This window comes from Danaus plexippus, chromosome 17 (assembly GCF_018135715.1).
Source record: "Danaus plexippus chromosome 17, MEX_DaPlex, whole genome shotgun sequence".
NCBI classification, from domain to species: domain Eukaryota; kingdom Metazoa; phylum Arthropoda; class Insecta; order Lepidoptera; family Nymphalidae; genus Danaus; species Danaus plexippus.
The window spans coordinates 6,391,776-6,404,361 of NC_083548.1; the positions used below are offsets into that span (position 1 = coordinate 6,391,776).

A 12,586-nucleotide genomic window follows, 5' to 3' on the forward strand; every position below is an offset into this window, starting at 1 on the left:
GTACAGTGTATTCAGATATACATACTAATATTATTATTTATAACGTGAACTCGAAGAGAAGGGCGCATGAGCGTTTGCATGAATAATATTTCTACCCATTACCCACACCACAAGCAATATTAATATAAGGTGGGCTTGTTCTATTTACTTTTTATCTTGTATCATGCCTCGTTGACTACATATTTTGTAATATTCATTTCATATGTACGAGAAAACTTTTAATAAAATAAATGCTAAACGAAATAATGTTTTTTTTTATAATTGAAATGAAATATCACGTATAATATAATTAAAAAAAAATAATTAAGGTCATATTTTGTCATTTCTTTCTTTGAAATATTATAACGGCACAAGCCATAAAGTATGTATTTTTAACAGTGATTGTCTAAAATTTTATTTAACTCTCAAATATTAACCTTGGGTCAACAAATTAGTGAGCTCTGTTTCTGTTCTGGCATATCTATGACTCATGGCTTTAATATTATGAATGAACAATTTGTACCAAGTGTTATGATAATAAAAAAAAAGTTAAAATACAATTTAATAAAATTATGGCAATTTCAAATTATTGACCGCGGAATCATTGATGCATTTTTAAAGTCAGGTGTATACTAAAGTAGTCCAAGCACGAGCGTCAGTTAAAGCTGTGAGCACATTATTGTTATCAATCATAAATAATTCTTTTATAAATAGCATTCCTAGTTCTGATTACAAAATTATATAATAAATTGTTGTAAAATAATAATATTAATAAAATAAATATTGTACAGTGTTTTGAAATAGAGAGAAATATATGATTTTTTGAATATACTTTTACTATTATATTTTTAAATGTATTTTGATTGTAAAATATGAATATATGGATAAATATATAAATGAGATATATTATATGTAATGATTACTGAATTTCTTATTAATTATAGCTAGAATATTGAGATTAGGAATGTTCTGTTCTCTAATGTTTTGTATGGAAGATGAGAATACCTTTTTTTTGGGGTATGAAGATTCTCGAATTTGAATGGAGACGGAATCTTTGTGTTTATGTATTTATTTATTTATTCATCAATAATAATAAGTAAGTGGTGAGTGAGCAATAAGTAAAAAAAAATACGAAAATCTTTTTATTGATAACTAACTATGAAATCTTTGCCTTTAAAACACACAATATGGCAGTGACACAACGTGATATAAAAACAAAATATTTAAAAAGGTGTTTGGGTCATGTGCTGAAAATCGATCATTCTTTGAAAGGTAGAGCCGGAAGCAGCTTTCCTTCGCATTTTCCGAAACCGATGCGGACACCGATCTCGTTTATGCAATATCCTCTTAATATTACTGTGTCGCCATCTTGCAAAAATTTCCTTTCTTCTCCATTCTGTAAGCGGATTGGCTTGGTTCCTTTCCAGCTCAACTCTAACATGCTGCCATATGAATCAGATGTCTGAAAAAAAACTGTGTCTTTATCTAAAACCATATGACATTTCGTAAGGCTTCTTAGTTCAGTATAGCATGACGATAAAATGAATTGAATCTTTGATGAAACTATACAAATAATTAGTTCAAAATAATGATTGTTAGCCGGTTATAATTTTTTACAGCAATTTGTAAATTTTTCTGGGGTGCATGAAGAGTGATATAAAATGTACTGGATATATTTTTGAATGAAGGTTCGGGTACATTACTATCTATTCATAGGCTCTCCCAATACTTCTGCAGAATTTAACACGTTTGATGAGACATGCTCGTTTAGGGCGATGAAGTTTTTTTTTAAACTTTTATGCTCAACTAAAGGCATTTGTCATACATCCCCGCTAATGGTTCCCGATCCAAGCAAGTCCCCAGGACGCAGGTTGCAGCCCGAGACAGTCTGCTGAGCTAGCTGCTGTTTCACGGTCCAGTACATGAAGCGGTAGTTGGAGCGACAGATGGTGTTTGCCACAGGAGATTTGTCAGCTACATTGGGCGAATTGATTAACTTACGACATACATTCTTATGATAACTTTTTAATTGTCTTTATAGAATTATAAAAGTATTTTTCACTAATCTCTATTTGATTAAAATATCAAAATACATACTTATTTATTTTTGTTACAAAAGAGAATTGAATATTTTCTTACTCTTAACATCCACCTCGAGTTTGATATCGAAGTTGAACTTATCGTCGTGTTTCAAATACGCGAACGGCTCGGGATCCTGGGGATAGTTGTCCACGATGTACGGACGCAGTGCCTCTATGGTAACGATCCAGGGGGAAATGGATGTTCCCAGGTTCTTGGCAGTAAATGGACCGAGCGGCACGTACTCCCATTTTTGGATATCACGAGCTGTGAGAAAATATATAATTTAATATTCAGTAATCAAGCAGAAAATCAAATAAAATATATATATCAATCTAATTATTATGTAAAAAAACAAGATACTTTAAAAAAAAATTGCATTTTTTACGCCACGAGAACTAAGAAACTCTTGGTCGTACGAATGATGGTGATATAGATTTTTAACAGGAGTTTGGAATTCTAAAGGGGACAGTCATTTTGTGAAACAGTCCTAAATGGGTTTTTACTGGAAAACCTCAATTACCACTCCAATCATTCATCAGTACGAATCCAAACAGGCGTTCTTCGGCATGACGGGCGGAGACTCGTTCGCCAAGCGCCGTCGGTGGACCACCCACGAAGCAGGCCATCTCCAGCTCGAAGTCCATGAGACGAGATGGACCGAAGTGAGGATCGGCTCCTGAAAGATACAAATTCTCTTTGAATGTGACTAAATCACGTACTACAAGTACTTACTCTAAAAATTGAAAAAATATTATTAATCGGTAAGGCAGTCCGCAAAATAGTTTTCAAAGATGGTTATCAAAGGATTTATATTAATATCTGGTCATTTGTGATGACGACTTTAATTTTAAATATCAGGCATTGCAAAATTTGTCAATAATAATTTATGTTGGCTCATAATATGATTTTAAAGAGACATCATAAATAATTTATGTACTTTTATATGCTTTATTAAGTTTTAAGTGCCGAATTCAAAGTAAGGTAATTTAAACAAAAAAAAATTTTAGGCTTTGTTACCTTCAATAGGCAATGTTTGACCGTAGGGTCTTGTAATCGGAGTGCCAGAAATGACGATGGAGCTGCTGCGGCCATGGTAACCCACTGGCAAGTGTTTCCTTATAAGGGTGAAAATGTAATGTAGACCTTGTAGATATAGAGTTATTAAATGATAGTTTTGAACTGAGGAGCTTAACAGCTGCAGTCAAATACTCCAACACAATAGGCCACTGAACTATTTTAGAAATGACTTACATTCAAATCGGTAGCATACACATATTTTTATGAAAATATACGTAATTCATGGACCAACTGTGCCCGAAATCGAGCTACTGGTATCATGTGGATGTCATGTGGATGTGTAATTCATTTATTTATAATTAAAAAAATTAAATATGAAATGCAAAATCTGTAAGTTAGTTTGTTCCTTTCAATAAAATGAGTTTTACAATTTTTTTACCGAAACCATAATTATCAGAATATTTGTTACCAATACATGAATTTAACCGCATTTAAATATCCTTACCAGTTTGGCATGAGAGCGTTCTCTTTGCTTCTGAACATGATGCCTACGTTTGTGGCGTGGTGGATTGAGGAGTAAAAATCCGTGTAGTCTCCGATCTCAGCTGGCAAATGCATGGTAGCCTCGGATTGCTTAACAAACGCCCTGGAATAACAATATTTTCCATTTCAATAGGTGGCCCATATGTTCCATATGTATATTTTTCCAATGACAATGACAAAAATATTTTGATGTTATTTGTTGGAATATATATGCGTCATTACTTTTGTCGCAATTCGGAGTCATTCTTCAATTTGGTATTGCTCGCATCCAGAAGACTCTGAAGAGTGGCCCTTGCTTCAATCCAGTGCGCCTTTGTTAATCCCATAAACGAGTTCAATTTGTCATCCTGCCAAGAAAACAATTATTAAATTTTTTTATACATATTTTTTTTTGTAAACTATAATCATCGACGAATATTTTTTTGTGGCAGATTATATGAATTTCTCATAGCACACTAAAATAATAAATTGATTATGTTATTTACTTTACACGTTTAGCGCGTGTTGTTGTTGCAAAGAAACAATAACAAGTTACCAATTAACATATTATGACGTACCCTAAAAACATGTTGTTTTCCCTTCAGTAGAGGTCCTGAGAATAGATGAGAGATCACATGCAAATCCAGAATCCAATCACCAATCGCGACTCCAATATGTTTTTGGGCCTGAATAAAACATATCAATTAAAAAGAATTAGTCTTAATGTTGATAACCTGTGACAAGTATATGGTAAATAAATTATCAATTTCAGTAAGATTTTGCGAACGCATCCGTAAGATTTAAGAAGTAAACAGCAGTAACTTCAGGAAGTTTAATAATCAAAAATAATTTAAGGCCTTAATTAAATTCTGTAAGTCGAAATTGTAATTAATGATATATTTATATTGAACCTTATTAATTAAGATGTAGGTTATAAAAAGGTTATAGTATAAATATATTTGAAAAAAATATGCCCTTAGAAGTAAATTGGGCAATTTTATCATTATTAATAAAAATAAATAAGCAGCTGACAATATAACAACATGTTCCACAATATTAAAATAAACTCACATTTTTGGGCGAAGTAAATACACCGTAGGGTAAATTTTCAATCGGGAAATCTGTGTTCGCAGAATACTCTATAAAGGATTTCATTTTACCAACACGTTAGATTGCTATGAATTTCACAACAAAAGTGTCTCCTCTTTTCCGTAGTTATATTTTACATAAGTTATGGAAATAAGCAAAACAAGTTTAGTCACCGGTCGGCGAATACGAACTGGATTCTTTTATTAAGTCAAGGTTAAAATGTCTTTACATTTGTTTAACTATCATTGTCGTTATCATTTGTGATAATTCATTCCTTTCATCTGAAACACAAACAGAAAGCAATATTTATAAATACATCGACATATCCGAAGTACACCGCAAATGACATTTATAGTTAAAGACAACTTAATAGTACATTGTTAGAACTCAAATAACTAAATACATATATTTATTAATTTATCTATATATTTTGTAAATGTCTTCCATTTATGTATCTATAGATTTATTTAAATTGTAATATTGCTAAAGTCAGGAGTTTTTGGAATTTTGTCGGGCTTATCGATAGTTGTAAAAAGTATATTGTCATTTCAAATACAAGTATTGTATTAAAAACAAGTACATCATTTGAACAGTCATTCTAGTTATGGAACAGACCATAACGTGACTTAAATAAACCGCCTTTAGAACAACAAAAGATGAGCTAAATGGGAAAACAGTGTGACAAAAAAATTGTAAGTAGTTCCATGCTATACAAGTTAGTAAACATGTATCTAGGGAACTAGGGGGCAAGTGTCCTATTTACTCACAAAGCAGTAATTTTCATTTTAATATATATAAAAATTATATATAAAGGGAAAATTTCTTGTGCAAAAATAAATATTTTCAAAATAAATGCGTTCCTGGTTGTGATTAGGTTTTAATAATCTTATCATAACATATTTTAATTTTTATTTTGCAAATTATAATTAGGGAACACAACTCCAATCAATATTCTATAATTTGAGTTTGTGTTATGAGTTATATACAAAGTGTCATTAAGTCAGAAACCATAGCAACGAAAATGACATTTAAACTTATGAAGTTATCTGTTTTTGTTTTGGTTTTGACTCCGCCAAATTATAAATTATTTACTTCCATGATAGTAAATAATGACTGTTAGATTGAATTATGATGTATTGCTGACAAATGGAATCTGGTAATCAAGGAGAATATGATAATGTTGAGAAGTTCGATATTAAGATTAAATCGAAACCAAAGGATGGAGTGATCTTGCAACTGCATCATACAGTCCGTGGTTCTAATGGAGAAAGCCATCGGATTCGTTTTTCCGTTGGGACCTTTGAGGATGTTCATGAGAAGCTTGCATGTGCTGATAATATTGGAAATATATTTGTATTAGATTTTTCGGACCTTAAATTCTGGAAATTAAAAAGTCAAGGGCCTTGTACTGCACTTCAGTTTTCACCTCATAATCTGGACACATTAGTAGTTGCTGGTGCAAAAAAGTTTACAATTAACTTCATCGACTGTGAATCTGGCACAACAACTATCTCATTATTGGGGCATACAGCTCCTATAAAACATATCTCTTTTTCTAATAATAAGATAAACAATTTGCTCACAGCCAGTCCCGCAGAAGCCATTTTATGGGAACTAAGAAACTACACAAAATATTTTACATTGAATACTTATGCAGAGGCTCAAATTCAACAGATATTATTCACCCCGGCCGGTGACTACTTAGTAGCATGCTTCCAGAATGATACAGTTCAGATATGGCGGCATGACACCATGAAATCTGTGAAACAGATAATACCAAATGATTTGAAGCATCTAAAGAATATAGCATTTACTATGAATGGCAGAGCGATGGCTATGGCCGGACTGGCACCTATATTGATACTCTTTAGTATGGATACATGGAAAGCAATAAAGTCTGTAGATTTACTTAAGTACGATATAACTGGCGTGCAACAAATGGCTTTTATACCACAAATGTTTGATGGTGGAGCGAACAAAGTTCTAGCAATCCTAAGTAGTGACTGTAATCTTATTTTCTTAGATTTAGAAACATTAAAGATTGTGAATACTATACAACCAGATTCATCTAATGTGCGCAGATTTGTAGTGAGCCCAACTGGAAAATATTTTCTATGTGTCCTACAGTTAGGTGAGATCAATATTTACAACACTTCCTATGTACTGGAATCCAAGCAGCCACAAACTGAGAAACCGATACATGAAGAATTTGCATGCACTTCAATTAAGAGGTCTAATAAAGAGCATTCCCCAACCAGAGTAGAAGTTGAAGCAAAGATGAGGACATGTATGGATAGCGCTAGATTGAGACGAATACTAATGCAATACGGAGAGTATCCAGATAAGTTCAGGGCTATAATATGGCGGTCTCTGTTGGCTGTACCGAGAAATAGAACAGCATATTCTGTGTTAGTTGATAAGGGCATCCATTCATCATATAAGGACATTGAAAGTCAGTTCACTATTCATAGCTCCCTTACTTTAAAGAACCTGAAAAGACTGCTGTCATGTTTGGCTCATTGGTGCCCATTATTTGGAGTTATGAAATTTCTGCCAAGTTTTGTGTTTCCATTTGTCAAAATATTACAGAAAGATCCACTTTTACTATTTGAAATTGTTGCAACAGTTCTACTAAATCAATGTCAGCTTTGGTTTGAATATGCGCCTTTCCCGCCAGTAAGCATCCTGGCGATGGTTGAAAACATATTAGCTGAACATGACCGACAACTCCTCAATCATTTCTGTGAGTTGGGTGTTACAAGTCAGACATACGCTTTGAAAATCCTCGAAACAGCGTTTAGCGAAGTATTGACTTGTTCCGAGTGGTTAATCCTCTGGGATCACATTCTTAGTAACGAACCAGCTTACATATTAATGGCTGTCGTTTCTTACAACATTGTACAGAAAAATGCTATACGCAGACTCAAAACACACGAACAGCTTGAAAACTTTTTTCACATGCAAAATCCAATAGATAAAAAAACATTCCTTAAAAAAGCTTACGTCTTATTAACTGAAACACCGGATGACATACACCCTAGAAGATTCTTTAATTCTTTTACACCGCTAGAAAAAGGCTCCTGCTATCAGTTATTTAGTGGCTATCCAAAAGCTACAATTTGTCTTAAATTAGCAAAAAGAGAAAGGAAAAAACAAAAGCCTGGGCCGTATACGTTGAAAGAATTGACATCTAAGAGTCAAGAGAAAGAAATAAACTCGAGGCTTAAAACAACGAAGAGTTCAGATTCAGAATCAAATAACTCGGATGGGATGCAAGACAAGAACTTTATGGAATGTAGCAGTAAAAAGACTAAGAAAAGGAGCAATAATAAAGATCGCAAGACGGGCATAAGAGATGATTTAATACAAAGCATTATGTACCCTGCTACAATTCAGTTGCAGAAGAAACGAGAAAATGCCGGCGGTAGGAAAGATAAGTGTAATAAAAAGGAGAGAGGGTCGTGTAAGAGATCGACCACACCACCTAAAGTGAACTCTGAAAAGAGGAATAACTTTTTAGAGCAGGAAGTAGAAAAATTGATGCAGAGCTGCAGCTCTTACGAGGATACGAACGATTGAAAAAGAAACACACGAATGACCATAACTAGTATTTATTTTAGAACATGCCATCGAAACAGTTGGTTAATGTTTAAATTATTATATTATTTACTCCTTCTTCGAAGCTAGTCTCGGTATGGTGGACTTCACCTGGCCAAATTTCCTTCTCGATCCGCTAACATTCGGACTATTTTCTGTGCTCGCGGCTACCCGCACCGGTGTAGCTATTTTTGATTTCGTTAAACCTGTTCCAAATGTGTTATTTTTTATTTACGTGATGATATAGTAAATTGTAAATTATTTTATTCATCATATTTAACTCACTGTTTGTTTTGTTACTTTTGACATCATCACTTTTGTCCCGTCTGTTTACAGCGCTAGGACTATTTTTAAATTTAAATAAATTTGGTGATATTCTTTTGAGTTTGGATAACTTTCCCTCTTTCACTGCCGGTTTAGCTGTCAAATTTGACGTTGAAGCGCTTTCTACACGCCTGAATCTTTTCATGTAATCATCGTGTACTCCTAAACCAGATAGATTAGGACTGGACGCGAATTGTTTAGAACTTTCTGGACCCTAAAAATATAAACATAGCAGTTTTTAAAAAATAGTACAAAGTAACGAGTGCACTTAGTGTGCCTTCAATGCGTTTAGAGTGTGGATACCTTTAATGTTGAAATCTTAGATACATCCAGAGCCAAGGAAGACATAGAATTATCATGTTTAGCGTCCTCGACGAAATCGTGGATGATATTTGATATTTTTTTCCTGAGATCTTCTGCAAGTTTTTCCGTTGCTATTAAATTGTCAATTAAAGACTGCGAGAGCATCGGAATGGGGCTACAAATATGTTCAAATTAAATTTGCGGCATTTAATTATAAATAAATGATAGAATAGAATGTTGGATTACCTTGAAGTCTTGTTACGTAATCTAGACGATTCTGGAGTTGAGGATAAAGTATACGTGCTTTGTCTTTGACACACGTACTGTAACTTAAAATATATTAATTTGTATAGATTAATTCACATCGGACATGTGCATAATTTAAATGTACATGCATAGTAGGTATATTGGATTCGTTAGTCACTAAAAGCATATTTTCCTCAAACTTTCAGATTAATACAGAAACTTAAAACATTAATCTTTGTTCTGACATAGTTACGACCAATTGAGGTTTTCACAATCAAAAAAATCGAGTAAAAATAAAATTTATCATTGAAATCTTAAAAGGGTTTATCTGGACAGGATAAATTACAAATTCGAGCGATAAAAGGAATACATTACTGAGAGATACGATGTATTACATGTAAACCTTTTTGTCATCGTCCTTGGTGAGAGGTCCGGGCGCGGGCAGCTGGTCGTCCTTGGCGGTGAGCGCGTCCAGCGAGCGGTAGCGTGTAGGCGTTTCGGGTTTCAGCTGTTGTCTGTTTTTGCATTGTTTTGAATTCATTAACCATTTCAAACATACCGTTTTGTTTGATGTTAATTCGATAAGATAAGATGATAAAAAATGTGAGTAATCATCAAGCTTCTATGATTTTCAGCAATGTTTTGAATTGCCTCCCTCTTATAGTTTTTCTAGTTAGGTTATAATAAAAGCGTGAGTATTAAAATCTACATCACCGTTTCTCAGGAGTCTTCAGCTCGATCATACTGGCTGATTTATTGGCCAATGTTTCTTGTTTCTTCTCTACGTCTGATTCGTTATGTTCTTTGATACACCTCACTATATCCTGTAGTTCCTTTGTAAGCCGTTCTCTATGAGGTTTCGGGAGAGATCCAAGGAGGGCACTGCCGCATTCCTATGAATATGTGTCCTTGTTTATTGATTACTAAATAATCTCAGAATTTGTTTAAACATTAGAATATCCTTATAACAAAGATATACCTTGCTGTATTCCTTGCCTCCCGTCATTCCAGATACTTGCCAGAATCCGCTATTTTGTTGACTGATGAAGCTCGGACATGAGCAACTAAAATTTGCACTATCCAGCACTACATGTATTCCAGACGCCTGGAAAATATCCTTATCCTGACGCACTTTAAAACACTCTATTTGAATTCAAATCATTTCACAGATTTTTTTTCGTATTATATTTCTTAACGATGGTTAAATAAGTATAGAAGGAATGAAAGAAGAAATTTATAGACGCCAAAGATTATTCAAGGTTTTTCATAATGTTAGGCATCCTGCAGACATGTTGGTCGCTACATGTTATAATGTTTCATTAATTATTTTCCAATCTGACCCGAGGTACCTACCTGGCAGTTGATAGTAACAGTGCGTGTTCCTTCCTCGCTAACATTTCCGTCGGTCGTATCCAGGGACTTTATACCAAATCCTAGACATTGCAAGAGTGCACATAGCTCTACTACGTCTATATAAGGATCCTGTAGTAAATAATTTATCACTTGTTAGGCATATTAATAATTTAGTATCAAAAGATTATTTTAGAATTGAAAACATATTTCACTTAAAATTATTCTGCGCTTGTATCGAAATTAATATTTTTGTTATAACTTACAGTTGACGGTAACATCGTTTGATTGAAAAAAGATGTTTTTAATATTAATTACAATTACCAAATTATTTATACAATCTTAACAAAACTTTTCTTTTGAGAAATTGTTATCGAAGACCGGCTATGTCAATTTCTTCTCATCTACCCTCAATTTTAAATGTTTATAAGAGAAAATGTTGCTGCTACGAAAAGGTTATTGAATTTTTATTCAATATAACTTGATTTTTTATATTTCAATATCGATCCTTAACGTAGATATTTTAAAAAATGACTCCTCTATTAATAAAATTATTAATGTAATAAAATAAAACAAGTATTTATTTGCTTATTTTCTATGAGGCGTTTCTTATTATGTCGAGTAACTTAATATTGCGTCATAACCAGTTGGATAGGTACAGGAACATCTCAAGACAAGCTTTTTTAAAATCTAAATTATTTGTTAATACGTACGTAGCACTTAATTGAGTCATTTGATTTAATTAAAAGTTTATTTTCATCTATATACGTCACTTACAAAATACTTGTTATAAAGAGTTTTTTTTTTAGTTTTTTTTGTTATTATCGGACATATTTCTATATCTGCTCATTTCATTTCAAATAAGACGTCATTGTTATATGGTCGTTTTCCATTTAGTATACTTATTTCACATCGGTGGTCTTAGCAATCTTCATATTCTTCTACGCAACTCAATCCATTTCGTTTGTTACCCATAATGTACCTAGTACTGCGTATAAAATTATTTTTATTTAAAAAAGCAGACTTCAAGAAAACAACACAGGAACTAGGAACTAAAAAGAAAATAATAATGTTACATTAAAAATACTATTTCCTAACCTAACCTATCTAATAAAAAATCCTTAATATATGCACAAAAATGGACTAAACATCTTATGCAGATAAACGAACTCAAACGATTAATAACAAGATTACGAAATCTGTCTTCCGACAATGAAGATCAAACATAATGGATGTCTACACATTTTAAGGATTTCCTCAATTTTCCCAGGATTCCATAATCGGGTCTTAATCAAATCATCATGGGACTATTTGTAAAGCCTACCCTTTTAATAAATAAAACGAAACGGTTTGGCATTGAGTTACTCGTTTATTTGTCGCACTCTTACTTAATTCAAATTTTAGACTTACATAGTTTTGTCATGGTTACCATGGTCAAAACAAGACCAAATTGAAGTGGGACCAAACGAGAAGCACCAGCTTTCAAATAAAAAAAAAGTCATTAGAATTGCTTTTCCCGGTCTAAAATTATTAGATAACAAACATAAAAAAAAGACAAAAAGCAAAATAATAAATATTTATGAATAAATATTAATAATGGATATATATTATTGATAAAATTCAACTGAATTACTAGTAATATAGAAACTTAAAAAACTTACTATTACCTATTTTTGTTCTTCATCTGTTCACTATCTTATATAAAATAAAAAAATAGTGTTTGTTGGGTGAGTTCGCACTACACTAAAACAAAAATTTTGAACTATTGAGTCAAAAAATATTTTATGAAACAGATATAAGGAGGCACATTCGCCTATAATGAGTGATTCCCCTTTTACTTTTCAATAACTAAAATATGTAAATTAAACATTAAGAACATGTTTATTTTAAATTTTCAGAATTATTAAAGTTACAACATATATTAATATAAACGTTAAATTATTATTTAATTTTATTTTTAATTATATGTAAAACTATTATTATTTAATAATAGTTAGGTACATCATAAGGGCACAACACTACTTCTGATAACCAAACAATTGTAAAGGGCTTCCTTACAACATATTTCATAAGTTAA

At 32.5% G+C, this 12,586-nt stretch overlaps 3 protein-coding genes across 4 annotated transcripts; 1 reads left to right on the top strand and 2 right to left on the bottom strand.

The window, feature by feature from the left end:
• Positions 1-1,108: 1,108 nt before the first annotated feature.
• Positions 1,109-5,007, bottom strand: LOC116771283 (fumarylacetoacetase). The gene is made up of 9 exons (XM_032663103.2): positions 4,672-5,007; positions 4,179-4,286; positions 3,844-3,968; positions 3,584-3,724; positions 3,079-3,176; positions 2,582-2,737; positions 2,119-2,325; positions 1,805-1,953; positions 1,109-1,441 (listed from the first exon to the last, which is right to left on the bottom strand). The coding sequence occupies exons 1-9, from the start codon at positions 4,753-4,755 to the stop codon at positions 1,238-1,240; spliced, it is 1,272 nt and encodes a 423-aa protein (XP_032518994.1). The 5' UTR covers positions 4,756-5,007; the 3' UTR covers positions 1,109-1,237.
• A 667-nt stretch (positions 5,008-5,674) lies between these two features.
• Positions 5,675-8,664, top strand: LOC116771308 (TBC1 domain family member 31). Its single transcript, XM_032663129.2, has one exon. The coding sequence runs from the start codon at positions 5,836-5,838 to the stop codon at positions 8,266-8,268; it is 2,433 nt and encodes an 810-aa protein (XP_032519020.2). The 5' UTR covers positions 5,675-5,835; the 3' UTR covers positions 8,269-8,664.
• Positions 8,285-10,938, bottom strand: LOC116771309 (uncharacterized). 2 transcript variants are annotated; one of them, XM_061523324.1, is made up of 9 exons: positions 10,776-10,938; positions 10,513-10,641; positions 10,139-10,264; positions 9,874-10,052; positions 9,563-9,674; positions 9,160-9,236; positions 8,914-9,088; positions 8,572-8,824; positions 8,285-8,492 (listed from the first exon to the last, which is right to left on the bottom strand). In XM_061523324.1, exons 1-9 carry the CDS (start codon positions 10,788-10,790, stop codon positions 8,356-8,358), a joined length of 1,203 nt encoding a protein of 400 aa, XP_061379308.1. In that variant the 5' UTR covers positions 10,791-10,938; the 3' UTR covers positions 8,285-8,355. The 2 variants fall into 2 exon arrangements, with proteins under 2 accessions (XP_061379308.1, XP_061379307.1); XM_061523323.1 differs by having other exon boundaries at positions 9,160-9,242; positions 10,776-10,937.
• Between the last annotated feature and the right edge of the window lie 1,648 nt (positions 10,939-12,586).